General features: G+C 34.9%; 3 protein-coding genes across 3 annotated transcripts; all 3 read right to left on the bottom strand.

The window, feature by feature from the left end:
* Nucleotides 1–388: 388 nt before the first annotated feature.
* On the bottom strand, nt 389–1,076 carry LOC116521396 (olfactory receptor 13G1-like). The gene is given in 2 exon segments (XM_032236073.1): nt 389–906; nt 909–1,076. Coding segments are annotated over 2 exon segments (636 nt in total). The 5' UTR covers nt 1,027–1,076.
* Nucleotides 1,077–8,204: 7,128 nt separating this feature from the next.
* Nucleotides 8,205–9,347, bottom strand: LOC116521395 (olfactory receptor 13G1-like). Its single transcript, XM_032236072.1, has 2 exons — nt 9,342–9,347; nt 8,205–9,161 (listed from the first exon to the last, which is right to left on the bottom strand). Exons 1-2 carry the CDS (start codon nt 9,345–9,347, stop codon nt 8,205–8,207), a joined length of 963 nt encoding a protein of 320 aa, XP_032091963.1.
* Nucleotides 9,348–16,910: 7,563 nt separating this feature from the next.
* LOC116521394 (olfactory receptor 13G1-like) lies at nt 16,911–19,060 on the bottom strand. The gene is made up of 2 exons (XM_032236071.1): nt 19,055–19,060; nt 16,911–17,852 (listed from the first exon to the last, which is right to left on the bottom strand). Exons 1-2 carry the CDS (start codon nt 19,058–19,060, stop codon nt 16,911–16,913), a joined length of 948 nt encoding a protein of 315 aa, XP_032091962.1.
* Nucleotides 19,061–20,213: the final 1,153 nt, after the last annotated feature.

Genomic DNA, 20,213 nt, shown 5'->3' with positions numbered 1-20,213 from the left:
GTGTGTGTGTGCATTTGCATATGCATAATCATGCATCAGAGGTGGTTTGCTCCTGGTTCAGTCCAGTTTGGCTGAACCGATAGTGGCAATGGTGGGAGGCTCTGCCCACTCACCCGGATGCTTCTGTGCATGCACAGAAGTATTGCACATGCACGAGCATGAGCACAAGCACAAACATAACCAAACTGGTAGAAAACCAGTTAGCAACTCACCACTGGCATGCATGTATATTTTCTGGTTAAAAATGTGCAATATATGTATTGCACATTTGCGGCGGCCTATAAATAAACTTTCCTATTCCTATTCCTATTTCCTATTCCTATTATATCTTATCATTACAAATTCTGCTTTTCCAGAATTACACTGTAGAATATAGCTCAGCATTGAATCAACTGAGAAGTCCAATTGTCTTTGTGAGTGCTCTCAATCCTTCCTTGAAATCTTTGTTTCTCAGTGAATATATGATTGGATTAGCCACAGGAGTTACCACTGAATAAAGAAGAGCAATGTGTTTGTCTTGGTCTAGAGAGTAGGCTGAAGAGGGCCTGATGTAAGTATAGATGACAGAGGAATAGAAAATACTGACTACAATAAAATGTGAGGAGCAAATAGAAAATGCTTTCTTCTTCCCTTCAGTGGAACGGATTCTGAAGATAGCTCTTATTATAAAAAAGTATGATGTTACAGTCAACCCACAACAACCAATCCCAAATATAACATCTGAGGAAGATAAAACAATCTCATTTAGAGTTATATCTGAGCACGAGAGGTGCAGCAATGGAGGTATGTCACAGAAGAAATGATTGATAACATTGGAGTTACAAAAAGACAACTGCAATATAAGTCCAGAATGTGTAGAGGAATTGACCAATCCTACAACCCATATGCCAATAGCTATGGAAACTGCTTCCTCATGATCATAGTGTACTGCAAAGGGTGACAAATGGCAACATAGCGATCAAAAGCCATAAAGGAGAGAAGCAGAAGTTCTGTTCCCATATAAACAGATAGCTCTGGGCAATGCATCCATAAAATGAGATGGTCTTTCCTCTGGTCCAAAGTCTAAAGAGCAATTTAGGAGTTGTAGCTGAAATAGAGATTACATTCACTAAGGACAAATTGACAATGAAGAAGTACATGGGTGTGTGGAGTTTCCTGAAAGTACATATGGTAAGGATAAGAATGAAATTGGCAGTGAGAGCTATAACATAGATTAATATGAATACCCAGAAGAGGAATGTCTGAATTTCAGTTGTTGTAGATAGTCCAACCAAGATAAATTCCAATATGGCACTCTTGTTCTGTATTTCAATATTGTTGTAGCTGCTATCCTAAAGAGAAACATGATTTACTATAATAATCAACATAATTCAATAATTTATCTAACTATTCTTCAGTTTCTTTCTACCTCTTTTAATTTTATATCAAAAATTGAAATCTGATTATTTTATGTGGTTATTTTAAAATATGGAAAAATCTTCCACTCACATTAGTGATGGACCTGGGTGTTTCTGAACCCTTATAGTCCTGGTAATATCAGTGGTAATCAACAGAACTGAAATTCACTAAATTCTTTTTATTTATATATTTATATATAATTTATATAATATATATATATATATATGAATGATTTTTTTACAACCCCTGGTAAGCCCCAATTATGGGAGGAAGCTAACTGCTTCCATCATCTGTCCTTCAGCTCGTCACAAGAGTCCATCACGACAGAAACCCAATATTTTTACTGTTGCCTTTGTTATATTTGTGTTTTTTTATTTGTGCTGATAAATAAATAAAGGGAGACTAGTATAGATCTATTTCAAGCTATTTAGCTCTCATCAGCTAGCCATACCCTTACTGGGATTTGAACCTCGGCTATATTGCACACTAGGCATACTAGGCAGAGATCTTAGCCATTAGGCCACAGGCTCTTATCCGTTTATCAGCGAAGCCAGGGTGAAAGGTATCTATTAGATTTTATATATATATAAAATGTTTCTTACATATTTTTGGAATGTGGAATAATAATAAATAGAAGCTTTAGTAATAAGATGAGGTTAATAATATCACATACAATTTGTAATATAACATTTTATCTGTTCTAGCACTGAAAATGTATTTACATATTAAGGTGCTAAATTTCTTTACCTCTATTGTTCCCCCCTCCACTTTTATAGAGAAAAAATGTAACTCTAGTATTATATAGAATCATATGAACTGTTCATTCATGTTTTGCCATGATATGATAATTCTACTTTTAAAATTTATTAATTCTGTTCAGATACTTTATACAAAACAGAAAGAAGATGAAAAAGTTAAGATATGACATGAAGTGAAATGATTGCCTTCATCCCTATTTATTCTTACCAGTAGAATAATAAATATGAAAAATTGTCTTATGATGGAAGCTGTTTCTTATTATTGGGGGTATGCTTACTTGCTTAATTTTTTTCTGTACTGACATTAGGAAGATAATAATTGCTTTATATGAGTATGAATGGATTATATTAATATGGACATTTTGAAATACTTGTGAAATAAAGTGATTATCTCTCTAGAAGAGGGACCATGAAAGAATCCCGGGAGTTGAAATCCGCACATCTTAAAGCTGACAAGCTTAGAAGCACTGATCTAAATAATATTAGTTGTATTTATTTATCATTTTTTTTCAATGGTTTAGGCAATTTCAAGATAAAGCAATATATCACAATAATTGTAAATATAAAAGGGATTAAAATTAGATTGTGGAAAGGAGAGATGGGGTACCTACTCTGACCCAACTACTTCCAGCTAACAGCATCTCCTTCAGGATTTATGCCAACTGACATAGCTAGTTTATAAGGGATTAAGAAAGGCTTTTTAGGGGGCAGGGGGCAGATTTTACCTCTTGGGTCAAGATGTTCCAACAAGAAGACCCATGGCAGAAAAGGCTATTTTCCTGGATTCCACCAGAAAGTTGACTGGTGGGATCTGTAGTAGAACACTTTTGCCAACATGCATGGGGCAAGTCAATCTCATTGGGAAAAGATTGTTGCACAGATATACAGGACCCATGAGATAAATACATTTAAAGGTAATAACCAACACCTTGAATTGCACCCAGAAGCAGATAATCAACCAAAGCAGCTTGCATAACAATGCCACCCTAGGGACTTCCAAAATTGTCTGTGCTGCTGCATTCTGGACCAATTACACTTTCTAAATACTCTTAATAAATCATATTTATTTATCATCACCATTACATAACTCCCCTGCCCCATTGTCTACCTTTCAATGTTGAAAAATATTCAGATGAAATATTGAGAAACTGATGCTCATTTTTCAGAGAACAAAGCACTGGAATATTTTCTATGAAAATATTTTCTATTTCTATTGCATTGAAGCATTTCCAATTTTATTATAGTGCTCAAGGTGACTCAAGTTACCATGAAAGGCAAATTGGTACCAAGTTCACAATATTATTGCTATGGATTGGAAATAGATCCATTGTGGTCAAGTAGATAACTATAATATGTGAGACTTTGCTTACTTATGAACTTCACTATTCCCCAAAAATCATCCTAATTAAATTTCATTGTTGTTATTCAATCATGTCTGATTCTTGGAGACTGCTTGGAAAAATCCCTACAGTCTTTTTTGCAAGGTTTTTCAGAAGCTTGCTTTTACCATTCCTTCCTTCCTAGGTCTGACAGAAAATGACTGGCCTAAGGTGACTCAGCTGGATCTGGGTCTGAAGCAGGATTAGAACTTCCAGTTTCTAGCTTGATGTCTTATCCACTACATTAAATTGACTCTCATGATTTAAGCTCACTTTAATTCCAAATCTAGATGCCAGTGAAATCATTTTTTTTACCATCATATAGCAAAAGCCTTGAGACTCTTTGATGTTTCACATATGAATTATGGAAATACCTGGGATGAAGGAAAATAATTATATGAAATACTTGCCTTCATATTTTTCATTGTTGAAAGTTATGCCATTTCCCCCTTTGTTAGTTTATAATTAATGTCAGCGCTGGCATCTGGCAAGGTTCAATTCCTAATCATTTCTACATCATAATAGCCTTTGACGATTGGCTTTGTCCTGTTATAAATCTTGTTTATGAATCAAGCCAGGGATGAGTGGAAACTTACATTATATAAATCAGGATGCCAATGGAATGTGATCTCTGGGACTTCATCAAATTGTTCCAATCAGGCTTTTCAGAATTTCCTGATGCAATTATATTAATGAACATATTGTTGGACAATTTTGTTGTGTCTTTTTTTCCCCTTCAAGGTAGATGAAGTTCTGTAGCAACTTAGTCATGTAGTGTAACTTAGTGTTACTCAGCTTTTGTTTCTTTGGAATGAGGCAACATTTCCAAATAATCAGCTATTTCAAAAAATCTGCTTACTTTACAGACAAAACCCAGAACTGATATACAGAAATAAAGTATTCTTACTCCCCCAGGTAGTCTTCCAGATAGAAAGCATGATTTAATTTTGAAGTCAATTTTTGTCGATTGAGAACATGATTTAATTTTTGAAGCAAGTTTTGTTATATTTTTCCTGAAAGATAATCTAAAAATCTCTACTCACAGTCACCCAAGCCCAGTCTTTATTACAGCCATGTCTGTCCTTGAAAAAGTATTACTGTCATGTCTGTCCTTTGTTTGGTTCAAAATATGGTGACCTACATGGTTCTGTGCAAGTCTAGATTTGCACAGGTGTGACTTCATTTGCAAGAATTGAATTTGCTGTCAGTTTCCTTATGGGACTAATTCAAGTTGTTGATTGTCACCTTTAAAGCCCTACATAGCTTGGGACCAGGTTATTTGTCTTTTCCCACTTATATCTACTTGAGAGTAGGAAGGCAGGATATGGGCTCCAAAGATGAGTTGCTGCCGGTTTGGCCCGGGTCAGGTGAACCAGTAGTAGAGGCAGTTGGAGGCCCCACCCACCCACCCAGACGCTTTTGCACATGTGCAAAACATTTCTGCACATGCATAAAAATATTGTGCACCCGAACCAGTAATAAAAAAAATTGGCAATCCACCTCTAATAGGCTCCCTCTATTAAGGAGGTCCATTTGATAGGACCAAAAAGACCCTTCTGCATAGTGTCTCACTCTGTGTATAGCATCATTTCCACAGAAATAAGATTGTTCCCCACTTTGACATTCCTTTGAAAGATCCTAAAGACATGAGTTTGTCAATGGGCCTGTGATGGAGCCTGTCAAGTGGTTGATTTGATTGTTGTTTCATAAGAAAGAAGGTATTGGTTTTTGCATTGGGATCTTATTTTTTTAAGCTGACTAGAGGGCCATGCTCAAAGCCAAAGAGCCAGTGCTGTCCAAAGACATCTCCAAGGTCATGTAGCCAGCATGACTAAATGCTGAAGGAGCATGGAATGCTGTTACCTTCCCATCAATGTGGTCACTATTTTTCTACTTGCATTTTATATGCTTTCAAACTGCTAGGTTGGCAGAAGCTGAGACAAGTAACAGGAGTTCACTCCATTATGCAGCACTAGGGATTCAAACCACCAAACTTCTGACCTTTCTGATCAACAAGCTCAGCATCTAGGCCACTGAGCCACCACATCCCTGTTTCCATGTAGCATGTACAAATGCAAGTAGAAAAATAGGAACCACTTTTGGTGAGTAGGTAACAGCATTTTGGGCACCTTCGGCATTTAGTTATACCGGCCACATGATCACAGAGACGTCTTCGAACAGTACTGGCTCTTTGGCTTTGAAATGGAGATGAGCACCGCCCCAGAGTCGGGGAATGACTAACACATATGTCGAAGAAGAACTTTTACCTTAAACATAAATACAATATTTTAATGTTTTAATAATTCAAATATCAAAGAGTATTTAGCATTAAAACATGTGAAATATTACTCAGTTGCTTTTACTGAGAAAATGAAAAGGGAAGGGTACCCCCCCTGTAACTTTAGCCTTGGTCCTTAGCCACATTGGTCTTGGGAGGAAGATCACCTTTTATATTGAAGTTCCCACTGACAACTTCAATTTGAGGATCACTATCTATAAGCAATTTTATTGCTGAAATAGCCTTAGAAAACAACACACATTACAACTGTGTGAATTTAAAAGAGAAATTTCATGAGAGAGCCACTTCACAAGGGATCCAAGAGTCAATGACTATGCTTCAAAAGCACATCTTGTATACAATTATTAGCTGCTTTGAAGAAAAATTCAAAATCCACACATACCATATATCATGCAACCTGCTTGCCTTATTCCCTTTCTGTGGAAAACTAATATTATGTGTAGTTATATGACATATTATTTGACTACTTAAATTTGTTATGTTATGACTTGACCTCTGCAATATGGAAAATTTTAAATATTCACAAACCCAAGATATTTGCAAAAAATTCACAATATTAGTGTAACATGGTGAAATATTTGCCTAAATGCTTACCCCTCATCAAAACATAAAAAAGTGAAAGTTAGAGTATTTTGGACATGTGATGTAACAACTCAGAAAAATATTGCTACTTCATTTAATCCTCCAAGGAAAGATTGACTTCATAGCTTCAAAATCTAAGGGACTGGTTTGGACAAAACTAAACAGCACTTTTTTGTGCAGTTGTTGATAAAAATAGGATCGCCAACATCCAAAGACAGATAATGGCACAAGAAGTAAACAGTGATATAAAATTTACTAAGGGAAGATATAGCTTGACTAGAACTTTTCTTTTTTTATTAAAAAGTTTAATAAGTTTTACAATAGTATACCTTTCCCCTTCCCTCCTCCCCCACAATCCCACAACCCCCTAGCCCCCCCCCCCAACATCCCAGAGCAAATACAGGGTATAAACATTTAACAATCATACACTAAATAAACTAACTTTGGCATCGTACCTTCATTTGTACTTTAACTCCCCTTTTGTAATCTAACTTTAGATGAATTGTAACATTCCTTGTTCATTCATTCATAAGCTAACTGAAAATTCTTAGTCCCATATTATTTTGAATATAATCAGTCCATCTTCTCCATTCCATCTTTTCATCAACTTTTCATTTGCATGAAGTTTACATATGCATCTGAGTGTAGATCTGTTTTCTAACTGAGATCATTTACCATTGAGACCAAGATTATTCAGTGAAAATGTTCTAATATAGGAACATTGAATGAGAACAACTCAAAAGAGATCTGGATGCTATATCTGTTGATCCCAATAATTTTTCAACTTAGGAGATACACACACACTCGTGTGTGTGTGTGTGTGTGTGTGTGTGTGTGTGTGTGTGTGTAGTTTCACAACTTCTGGTATGCGCAAATATGGGAGGGAGCATACTGCTTCCCTTTTCTGTCTTTCAGATCACCCTAGGAGCCATCCAGGCAGAAGGCCACTTTTTATGTTGCCTTTGTTAGATTTGTGTTCTAACTTCAGGCTGGTGTTTTCGGCTTCATGCTTGTGCAAGTAAAGCGTGGTCAGAGCTGCCGTCTTTCTATAAATCTTGCAGGAGGGTGGAGTGCTGGCTTTGTGCTGTAAGTGGGTTGGTTGGCTGTGTAGATGCATCCTGATTGGTAGATGGAGTTGATGTTTGTAGATTGGTCGGCTGTTTCGTATCATCCTGTGTGGCTGAGGTGCTGGTTGTGTGTCCATTGTTCTTTTGTGTTGTAACGATCTGGGTGGTGGGTGGGGTTCATTTGTTGACTAGGGCTGGTTTTCAGATGTCTGGTAGGCAGGAAGTATTGTCACATTTATTCATGTTGTGGGGGTGTTTCTCTATTTCGATGGCTTCCATAATAATTCTCTTGTTGAAGTGTTCTGTTTTGGAGATAATTTGGTTCCTTCAAAATCAATTTCACGCTTTACTTGCACAAGCACGAAGCCAAAAACACCAGCCTGAAGATGGTGAGTGGGACCTTACCAAAACATTGCCAAGACAATCTCAATTTTACATGGGAAAAGATCTGAATACAACACACACACACACACACACACACACACACACACACATCACATACCTATGGTGTTTCATAAAACTTTCTATTACAAATATTAGAATTTTAATGTCCTACACAGAGAAGGAAAAACTATTATGGATAATAATGTATATACACATTTATTATATATAATTAGAGAAAACACACAAAAAACAAATGAAAAATACGTTGTATTTTAGAGAAAGTGTTGGACTTTGTCTACTAGATTTTTTTCTCCAGATTGGTGTTTCAAAATATAGGTCAATTTAGCAATCTAATTCGCCTTATAAGTGCTTTGAATCCTTCTATAAAATCTTTGTTTCTCAATGAATATATGACTGGATTAACAATTGGAGTTACCACTGAATAAAGAAGGGAAATTAGCTTGTCCTGATCAAGAGCGTAGACTGAGGAGGGCCTGATATATGTGTAGATCACTGAAGAAAAGAAAATACTGACTATAATGAAGTGTGAAGAACATGTGGAAAAGGCTTTCTTCTTTCCTTCAGTGGAACGCAATGAACTAATTGTTTTTAATATAAAAAAATAGGATGTGAAAGTTAGTCCACAGCTGCAAATCCCAAATATCACATCCGAAATAAATGCCATAGTTTCATTTGGATGTGTATCTGAACATGAGAGTTGCAATAGAGGGGGTATATCACAGAAGAAGTGATTGATAATATTGGAGTTACAAAAAGAGAGTTTTAACATAAGTCCAGCATGGATTCCAGAATTGATCATTCCAAAAATCCATACAATACTTGCTATGCCCAAGCACACTTCCTTCTTCATAATAACAGAGTACTGCAAAGGATGACAGATAGCAGCATAGCGATCAAAAGCCATGAATGACAGGAGGAGGAGTTCTGTTCCCAAAGCCCAGATAAACAGATAGACCTGTGCAATGCATCCATAAAATGAGATGGTCTTTCTTCCAGTCAAAAGATTGTGTAGCAATTTAGGTATTGTAACTGAAATGGAGAAAACATTCACTAAGGACAAATTTACAATGAGGAAATACATGGGGGTGTGGAGTTTACTATAAGAGTATATAGTAAGAATGAGGATGAAGTTGGCAATTAGGGCCATAGCATAGATGAAAATGAATACCCAAAAGAGAAGGATCTGCATTTCAGTTGTTGTAAATAGCCCAACAAGGATAAATTCCAATACAGCAGTCTTGTTCTTTATGTCAATATTGTTGATGCTGGAGTGCTAGAGAGATACATAGGTTTGCATTAAAATATATTAAGTATCAAATTAAATATTAATTTTAGTATGCTTGATACTTTTTCTCATTCATTCAAATGTTTATAGAAAAAAATATCTACAACTGTTACAAATAATAAATAAGATTATGAAATGTTATAACATGGAATAAAATGAAATGATTACCTCCATCCCTGTTATTTTTAAATTTCTCAATAAAGGATTATTCTCTTGCTTATGACTGAGACATATACTTGGCTGTTTGATTTTTCTTGGACTGATATCTGTTTTTTCCTTCTAACAATTTAATGAGTGATGATCTCAATGAATGTGCATCATCACTTTAAAATCTTCATCAATTAAAATAATGAAACCACTAGGAGGGAGACCTTGGAGGCATCACCTAGGTGATATCTATTAATCAACATCAGGAAAAAAAACAAAATATTCAAATTAAGAATTGAAACCTAATGCTTACTTGTACTTTATTTTATTCATGTTAACTTGTACATCATATTACATTTATTACAGGGCTGAAGCTACAAATTCTGTAAGATGACAATGATACTAATTTTTGGCATTTGTTCTCAGAATGTCCCTGGAGTATGAAATGAGGCTCCATATCACTTTCAGATTTTGTGTTATCTGATTTTCACAAATTACATTTGCTCCAGAATTCATTTCATCACACTGGATAGGTTTCAGTCTGTAAGACTTCCCATAGTTTCACTCACATAATTTCCCATTTATTCACCTTATTTTATTTATTTCATTTCACTTTGTTATTTATTATTTTATTTTATAATTTTATTTATTTATTTTTGTAAAATGTATTGGCCATCTTATCTCAGGCTAAGTCTGGGCAGCTTACAGCCCATCTTAAAAATCTATTTGTCAACTTCCTAAATTGTGCCATAGTTTTTTGATTGGATAAAATAACATTTTATTTTATATTTTTGCTCATTAGGGCTGTATAATTTATGTGGAATTAAATGGGGACTTTAATGGCCACCCTCAGCACATCAGCATTAGGGTTGATCTACTTCACAGTAGAGTACTCTGTAGATCTCAATAGCTGCTATACTAAAAAGTTAGATGCCAGACTCAATGACACCATGAGGATTATCAGCGAATGCATTAAACCACTCTGCCTTGCTGACCTCCTGTTTTGAGTCATATCATATTACCATCTTTAAGAAGACAAGATGCACTAGTGAGAGAATACAGAAACATTACAAACAATTCATTCCCACTGTACATGCCAACCTTCCTCATTTATCAGCAGGAAGATTAAAATTTAAGAAGCCCCCATTTTGCACAAAAGCTGCTCAACAAGTTTAAAATAGATTCCCAATGGAAAGCCATATGGTTTACTGAATGCCTAACCATAGGAAGATACATAAATGATCTCACAAAAAAGTGTCAGGCTTTGAACTACCACATCAGAAATGGAAAATCTTGAAAAGGATTCACATAGTGCCAGGACTCTATATAAATATCTCCCCCTCAGTGTGACTGCAGGGTTCCACATCAAACTGTAGATAACACTATGACTGGCTATAGGCTGAGAGTGTATACAGTCTAGCATCTGCTACACTTCAATGGTTAGATGGAATAGACATTGGCGTTTGAACATAGATCTTTTTAACATTTCTATTTTATGATGTTCTATTAATCTAGATAAAATGTTAATATATGTTGTTAATCCATGTATGATATTCCATATGCTAAATAAATAATAAGGCTATGGGTAAAGAATACTTGCTTCTCTCTGATGTGTCTGCTGATTACTGTATTACTTTTATTAGCATTTGCAATACATTGTTACCATAGGGAAATAAATAAGAAAATAGAAATAGGAAAACTTGTCTGGATTATTTGAATGGTCCATGCTGGGCTTAGGCTTCTGTATGTTTGTGCAACTCCAAAGCCATGCTCAGATTATTTATTTATTTATTTATTTATTTATTTATTTATTTATTTATTTATTTATTTATTTATTTAATTTATAGGCCGCCCAATCCTGAAGGACTCTGATGCAAGTCCCAGAGTGTCTCTGACATTTTCTAAACTTTAGTAAATTATTATGGTATGTAGATTAGACCATTACCATTACTAATAGGACAGCTATAAATTTTTCTTGTATGTTGTATTTATGATGTACTGCTGTGTGTTGATATGTCTGATTGATGATTAAAATAAAAGGACACCAACTTTGACTTTATGGCAACTGACACAGATATGATATAATGGGACTGGGGCTGTGGCTTGTTATTAACATTCTATTCAGTGACAGGTTGCTAACCAGTTTACTAATGGTTCTCTCATGCTCGCGGACATACTCATGCTCGCAAGCAATGCTTCTGCCCATGCACAGAAGTTTCTGGCATGTGCAGAAGCATCCTGGTGGAGCATCCCATCGCCACCACTACTGTTTCAGCTGAATCAGACTGAACCGGGAGCAACCCACCTCTGATTCTATTCATATATACTGAGCTGTATTTTCATGATCCTTCCACTGAAACAAAAAATAAAAGGCTTACACAACGTTCTTTACATATCATTGGTGCAATATTTTTTCCTCTGCTGTGTATGATAATTTAGACATCTAGAGAAGGAGATCTATGGTAATAATTTAGGAAGATAGGGTGGGGGGATGTTTTGTTTTGTGAAGAGATGTCCTTTAAACTGACGCAACCTTATTTACCACATCATGTGTATCTCTTTTAAGTCATCATTAAAATTGGAGCATTTGCCTCAATTTTCATTCATTCATTCACTTATTTATTTATTTGATTTCAATAGCTGCTCATCTCAGCAAATGCCTCTGCACAGCTCCCAATTCAAAACATATTACAATTAACATTTAAAAATATTTTAAACAATGTAAATAATTAAAAAATGGTAGAAAACATTAAAACATCTAATTTGAAGTATATATAAAAACAATATTTCTGGCTGTTAACAATATAGCCAACATGACAGGGCCTTTGGTACATATAGTATCACCACCACCCAGCTCAGGAACATAGAAAGGTTTTTAGAGCTTTATAAAAATATGTGCATGTGAGATAAATTCACATGGATGTTCTTCAAATTGTGCAAATTATGCAAATCAGGGTCCTGGCTTACATGATAGTCAACATATCATAGGTATTACATGCAAACTTTTGTTTTCTTTGTTTTTTAATCATAGAACAGATTAGGCTTCTCTTTATAGGAATGTATTATTTGTGTAGTATCACTGGTCAGCATTGTGAGTGCTGCAAAATTAATGAAACTTGGATGGTGTTCATACAATGAGATGCATATTGAATCATATGGGATTTAAAATACACTGTTATTTTATACCCAATGTTCTGAGATTCTTTATGGAGAAATAAAGTTACTTCTTCAAACAATATTTCTTTATTTGGAAGTCATCTTTTTGTTTAAAATGCACATTTGAGTTACATAATAAATCAAAACAAAAACATAGAAAGAGAAAGGAAAAATATAGTAAAAGCACAAATTGGATTAAAGCACAGTTTGCATTGAAGATAGGATTAAAGAGATGAGGTTTTATATATATATATATATATATATATATATATATATATATATATATATATATATATATATATATATATATATATATATATATATATAACATATATATAATATATATATATATTATTTTCAGAACAAACATACTGTAGAAAGTGTATCAGTTGGTTACAAAAAGCCTTTCGTGCATTTCTTTCACAGTCAACAAACATAATTCATATTAACTCAAGTATTTTAACTCAGATATTTAAAATGTTACCATAATCATACCTCCATTTTCATTTGACTAGAAGAGATGAGTTTTAAGTCTTCTTTTAAAAGTAGATATTGAAAGCCAAACATAATTCATGAAGAAATACAATACATGACAAAGTGACTGACCAATATGTCTAATGAAGAGGACATAGAAAGTTTGTATTAAGTTTATTAATATTTTTGATGACATCTTAATAAACAGAAATGTGAAAAACCAATTTCAGAATTAAACAGAATTAAATTAAAATATTTGGAAATATTTTAATCATTTAACATCAGTAAAAGTAGTCATGGGATTTTTTTCCTGTCTAATATAAACTCATGTAGGATTATTCCATTATTTATTTATAATGAAATTGTGTGATTATAATGTTCTCTGAAAATTCATAATTATCTTAAATTATGACTTTTCTACAGCAATATGGGAAATCTGTTGTGGTATTCTGCCGGTTCTTACCAGTTCCGGCAAACCGGTAGAGGCAGCTGCTGGAGGCCCTGCCCACCCACCCTGATGTAATGTATGAGCACGCTCAAATTTGCGAACTGGTAGCGAAGGTAAGTGAATCCTATCATTGTAAGAAATGTGTCACTATATTGATAAGTGTTCAAAACCACTAGGTCTGTTTGTAAAGTAATAGATCAACTGATAATCTAAGGAATTTCTTCTCTTCGATACAATACAATACAATACAATACAATACAATACAATAGCAGAGTTGGAAGAGACTTTGGACGTCTTCTAGTCCAATCACCTGCCTAAGCAGGAAACCCTATACCGTTTCAGACAAATGGCTATTCAACATCTTCTTAAAGACTTCCAGTGTTTGGGCATTCATAACTTCTGGAGGCAAGCTGTTCTACTGATTAATTGTTCTAATTGTCAGGAAATTTCTCCTCAGAAATTGCTTCTCTCCTTGATTAGTTTCCACCCATTGCTTCTTTTTCTACACCCAGCTACCTTGGAGAATAGTTTGACTCCCTCTTCTCTGTGGCAACCCCTGAGATATTGGAACATTGTTATCATGTCTCCCCGAGTCCTTCTTTTCATTAAACTAGACATACCCAATTCCTGCAACCGTTCTTCATATGTTTTAGTCTCCAGTCCCCTAATCATCTTTGTTGCTCTCCCTTCAATCTGTCTAGAGTCTCCACATCTTTTCTACATTGTGGCAACCAAAACTGAATGCAGTATTCCAAGTATGGCCTTACCAAGGTGTTATAAAGTGGTATTAACACTTCATGTGATCTTCATTCTATCCCTCTGTTTATGTAGCCTAGAACTGTGTTGGCTTTTTTGGCACCTGCTGCACACTGCTGGCTCATATTTAAATGGTTGTCCACTAGGACTCCAAGATCCCTCACACAGTTACTACTATTGAGGAAGGTACCACTTATACTGTACCTGTGCATTTTGTTTTTGTTGTCTAAATGTAGAACCTTACTCTTTTTACCATTGAATTTTGTTTTATTAGATAGTGCCCAATGTTCAACTTTGTCAAGATCTTTCTGTATCTTAAGCCTATCTTCTGGAGTGTTGGCTATTCCTGCCAGCTTGGTGTCATCTGCAAATTTGATGAGTTTCCCATTTATTCCCTTATACAAATCATTGATGAAGATGTTGAAGAGTACTGGGCCTAAAGCAGAGCTTTGGGGTACTCCACTGCAAACTTATCTCTGTGTACATGCATTTCCATTGAGGACTATACGTTGAGTGTGGTTGGTCAGCCAATTATGAATCCATCTGGTGGTGATGCTGTCTAACCCACATTCTTCTACTTTATCTAGTAGTAGGTTATGGTGTACCTTATCAAATGCCTTACTGAAGTCCAAGTAAACTATATCGATGGCATTCCTTTGGTCCACTAATTTTGTCACTTTGTCAAAGAATGCAATAAGATTAGTCTGGCATGATCTGTTTTTGACAAACCCATGTTGGCTTTTGACTATTACTTTGTTTACTTCTAGGTGTTCGCTAATTTGTTGCATGATTATCCTTTCCAGAATCTTTCCTGATACTGAGGTCAGGCTGAAAGGTCTGTAGTTTCCTGGATCTGTTCCCCCCCCCTTTTTTTTTGAAGATGGGAACCACATCAGCTCTTTTCCAGTCCTCTGGCAGTTTCCCGGTGCTCCAGGATCTCTGAAAGATATAGTTCAGTGGTTCTGAGATCCCCTCTGCGAATACCTTCAGAACCCTGGGGTGTCATTCATCCGGTCTTCCTTTGTAAGAATTGAATTAATGATTAACTTTTGTAAGTTGTTATTAACCTCTTTAAAGGTGATTTATCATATTATGAATTTCTATAGAATATTATTGTGGTTTCATAAACCTTTCAGGAACTCATCTGGCCTTCAGTTTCTTGTCTGTTGAAATCCACATAAGGCAGAACTTTTTAGTCAGGCATTAATAGTTTACAGTTATGATTCTCTCCTTCCCTTTCTCTCTTGGTTTTATCTTCTTTTACATTGAAAATCAGCTGAGCAATGTGAATTGAGACAATAAATAAATTATATTCAAAGCAATAGTTTTCTTTGTATATAGGTTGGAAAAACTGATGATGTACAATAAATGGCACATAAATACAATATAGCATGTCAAAGCATAAAGGGAAAATTAGGTATAGTTGTTACTTTTGTACACGATAAATATTTGAACCTAATACATATAATGATACATTCTGTAATATACAATATGGAGATAACATGCAGCATCCTGCATCCTGTTGCCATGACTCAAAAGACATAATCTGATTAGCATTTTCATAATCAATAAAACTCAAAGTTGGACTTCTGTCCCAAATCATATGGTTTGTTATTGGGAACAGGCTTATCTAGAGTGCAATTCACTTTTATGATATAAAATTATTTGCAAGCAAGGAAAGATATGGATTGTTTATCTGCTCATATAATTTTTTCACATGCCCCTCTATCTGTTTTCCTCATTCAGCTAATGAGCTACTTCATTTCATATTTTTATTCTTTAACTCTTTAGTTAGTAACGTAACATACATGCATACATACATACATGTATGTGTGTGTATGTATGTATGTATGTATATATATATATATATATATATATATATATATATATATGTGTGTGTGTGTGTGTGTGTGTGTGTGTGTGTGTGTATGTGTGTGTGTGTGTTTTTTATTTGTGCTGATAAATAAATAAAGGGAGACTAGTATAGATCTATTTTAAGCTATTTAGCTCTCATCAGCTAGCCATACTCTTACTGGGATTCGAACCTATGCTGTATTGCATCTTAGCCATTATGCCACAGGACTCCTCCTTATCAGCTGAAGCCAGGGAAGAAGGTATATATTTAGTGTCACAACCCCTGGTAACCCCCAATTATGGGAGGAAGCTAACTGCTTCCATCATCTGTCAATCGGGTCGTCACAAGAGTCCATCACGACAGAAACCCAATATTTTTACTGTTGCCTTTGTTATATTTGTGTTTTGTTTATTTGTGGTGATAAATAAATAAAGGGAGACTAGTATAGATCTATTTCAAGCTATTTAGCTCTCATCAGCTAGCCATACCCTTACTGGGATTCAAACCTGTGCCACAGGTCTCCTCAAAGGCAACAGTAAAAATATTGGGTTTCTGTCGTGATGGACTCTTGTGATGAGCCGATTGACAGATGATGGAAGCAGTTAGCTTCCTCCCATAATTGGGGGTTACCAGGGGTTGTGACACTAAATATATACCTTCTTCCCTGGCTTCAGCTGATAAGGAGGAGACCTGTGGCATAATGGCTAAGACGTTTGCCTAAGATGCAATACAGCACAGGTTCGAATCCCAGTAAGGGTATGGCTAGCTGATGAGAGCTAAATAGCTTGAAACAGATCTATACTAGTCTCCCTTTATTTATGTATCAGCACAAATAAAAAAACACAAATATAACAAAGGCAACAGTAAAAATATTGGGTTTCATATATATGAATGAAATGTTCTACCTTCCAATAAAGTCCTTGAGAGCTTCTTTGACTTCTTTATTTCTTAGTGAATATATGACTGGATTAATAACTGGGGTTGCCACTGAATAAAGGAGAGAAATATATTTGTCTTTGTTTAAAGAATAGACTGAAGTGGGCCTAATATATGTGTAGATGACTGCTGAAAAGTAAAAACTAACTACAATAAGATGAGAGGAACAGGTGGAGAATGCCTTCTTCTTTCCTTCAGTGGAACGAATTCTGAAGATGGCCCTTATAATAAATCCGTATGATGTTAGGGTCAGTCCACAACTGAAAACAGCAAAAACTACATCTGCCACAAAAGCCATTCTTTCATTCAAGCTGGTGTTTGAGCACGATAACTTCAGAAGTGGAGGCAGATCACAGAAGAAATGATTGATAATATTGGATTCACAGAAGGACAGCTGTAGGAGAAGCCCAGAGTGAACTGCAGAGTTTGTCAGTCCTAAAACCCATGCTCCAACTGCTATTGCAGCACACAATTCTTTCCTCATGATCAGAGTATATTGCAATGGGTAACAGATAGCAACAAAACGATCAAAAGCCATGCTTGTCAGCAACATCAATTCTGTCACCAGGAACAATATGAAAAAATAGACCTGAATGATGCAGCCATAAAATGTGATGGTATTTCTGTGTGAGAAAAGAGTGAGCAGCAATTTGGGAATTGTAGTTGTGATGGAGAGTGCATTCACCAAGGAGAGATTGGCAAGGAGGAAATACATTGGAGTGTGAAGTTTCTTAGAAGTGCATATGATAAATATAAGCAGGAAATTACCCATCAGAGCTGTAACATAGCTAAGTATGAATGACCAGAATAGAATTCTCTGTATTTCAGGAGACTGTGTTAAGCCTAACAACACAAATTCCCTCATAGCTGAATGGTTCTTTGTTTCATAGCTTCTGAGTTTGACAACCTATACAAACAAATTATATTTGTGAATCAGTTATAATGATACCCCTTCAAGCTTTCTCCATTCACCCTTCTACAATAAATAAAGAAATATAATGTACCAATTAACATTTATTAGACAATAGAATACTATGAAACAATATAAAATATTCTTATAATTGTAAAGATGAAAAAATATATAGTCTCTGCCACTTTCCACTACATTTTTATCATCTAAAAGAAGAAGGAGGAGGAGAGGGAAAAGGATGGGGGAGCTAGGGTTAGATAAAATCTTACTATGTGAGTTATGGACTACATCCATAGTACGTCTAAACCAATTTTACTTAACTTCAAGCTTGCCAAGAACTAATAACAAGATAGAAACTTTGCTGAAGATTTAACCTATATTTTTTTTAAAAAAAAACTGTAAAGTCTTAAAAGAGAAAATTTGAGACTTTTGTCAGTCTAAGGTCTATTCTAAATTCTATTCTAAATTTGAGAAATTCTGTCAGGAAAGAAAAGTCTGTCTGAAACAAAAGCAGAAATGTATCAAATAATAAAAGGATAGTTCTTTACTATTGAAAGTAAATTCCTCTATTAAGTTATTTTTTACATTTAATTCTGAATATGTTGTCATAGAATTACTTTGCAAGCCTTAGTGGATGTCTAAAATACCAAAGAGTAGTTCAAAGGGTTACTTGAGTTTCCTACACATTAGGAGAAAGCATTTCTCCAGCTTACTGCTTACCTCTAAATGCAAAGAGAGTTGATGCATTGCTTTTTTCCCTTTCATTCCAGAGGCAACTTTAACCAACTCTCAGATGATGTCTTGGAAGAGGAACATTCATCAAACTATTTTCAAGTTTTTGATAGAACTCCCTGTGCCTGAAAAATGGATATAAGACATTGGGTGTGAGATGGGTAGCAAATACATTTTATAAAAAAAATAAGTAACAAGTGAAAGAAAGTTCCAAGAAAAGGCAAGTCAGTGGTGATTGCTTCATACATGTACAGTACTTAGAGTTATCAGCTGACTATAGATGCTAAATGTAGTGTGGAGAAATTATAATCATGTTCACAGTCTTGATAATAGCAATAGTAATAACAAATGGGAGTACAGTTAGTTATACAGTTCCCACTAATCACATGATTGCAATTGTTTAAGTAAAGAAATTCTGGATCAAGATCAGATTCCAATGATATATTTGTGTCCCCCTATATCCTTACCATCATTATAGCCATTAAAATTATTTGCCATTTCAGAGAAGAACAAGATTAAATACTTGCCTTCATATTATAGCTATTATTTTCCCCCTCTTTGAAGGTTGAATGATTTTTCTTGCAAAGGATTTTTCTTGCAAGGATCAATTCCTCTTCTTTTCTGCTATCATAATGCTGACAACTAGTTTGCTTTGTTTATAAGCATTACCTGGGAACCAAACCAATTTTATTGAATGGTTTCTTGTTATAAGGTGATGGGGCTGTTGAGGAACATACCTTTGGGACATCATTATCTTTGCTTTCCAAATACTTTTCTGGTAAATATTATATTTTAGAATAAAAGCTGAATGAATGAATGAATGAATGAATGAATGAATGAATGAATGAATGAATGAAAAGAAGAGAAAAGGAAATCTACCACATTCTAGAATATAATAAATTATTTATTTTACTCATCTTCCTGGCTTTGCCTGTCTTTGAACATCAAATGTTCCTCTTTCTGAGGAACTCTGTGCAGACATAACTTTCTCAATTCATTTATTTGGGTTACGTTTACGAGCAAGACTACAGTATGGCCACTTTCTGACTGCTCATGCCTATGTTAAATCATGACTTGATGACAACTTGATTTCAAAATTCAGTCACAAAATCTCATTATGCAGCAAGGTACAAATCTGACCAATGAACTTCCTTGAAACTAAACATTGTTCAGAGAGATTGGTAATATTCTCATAAGAGGCAGTTTGTGCATTTAATATCTCAAATATATGAATGTAGGTTTTCAGAACTCAATCAATATGTAGGGTATCTGTGATCATTTAAGGTAAATAAAATCCATCTCTGTATTTTCTGATTCTTATATAAGCCCATGCAGATTTTTTTTTAAATTATACATTTTTTTTGTAATAGCAGGTTATGCTACAGTCTCTGTGAAAAAATTCATGGTATTCAGGTCCTTCCTTTTTTCTTTCTTTCTTTCTTTCTCTCTTTCTTTCTTTCTTTCTTTCTTTCTTTCTTTCTTTCCAATTAGTAATCATGTAACACTAGGACTATATGCTATGTACTGCTTGAAAAATCAGATATTGTTACATCATGACTTGACTGCCACAATTTGTTGAATGTATAACTATAATTGGGGTGGTAAGTAGCAGCTCCACTGCTTATC

The sequence above is a fragment of the Thamnophis elegans genome, chromosome Z, assembly GCF_009769535.1.
Source record: "Thamnophis elegans isolate rThaEle1 chromosome Z, rThaEle1.pri, whole genome shotgun sequence".
NCBI lineage: Eukaryota > Metazoa > Chordata > Lepidosauria > Squamata > Colubridae > Thamnophis > Thamnophis elegans.
The sequence above is the reverse complement of the archived record's forward strand: the minus strand, read 5'-3'. Positions and strand labels throughout refer to the sequence as shown.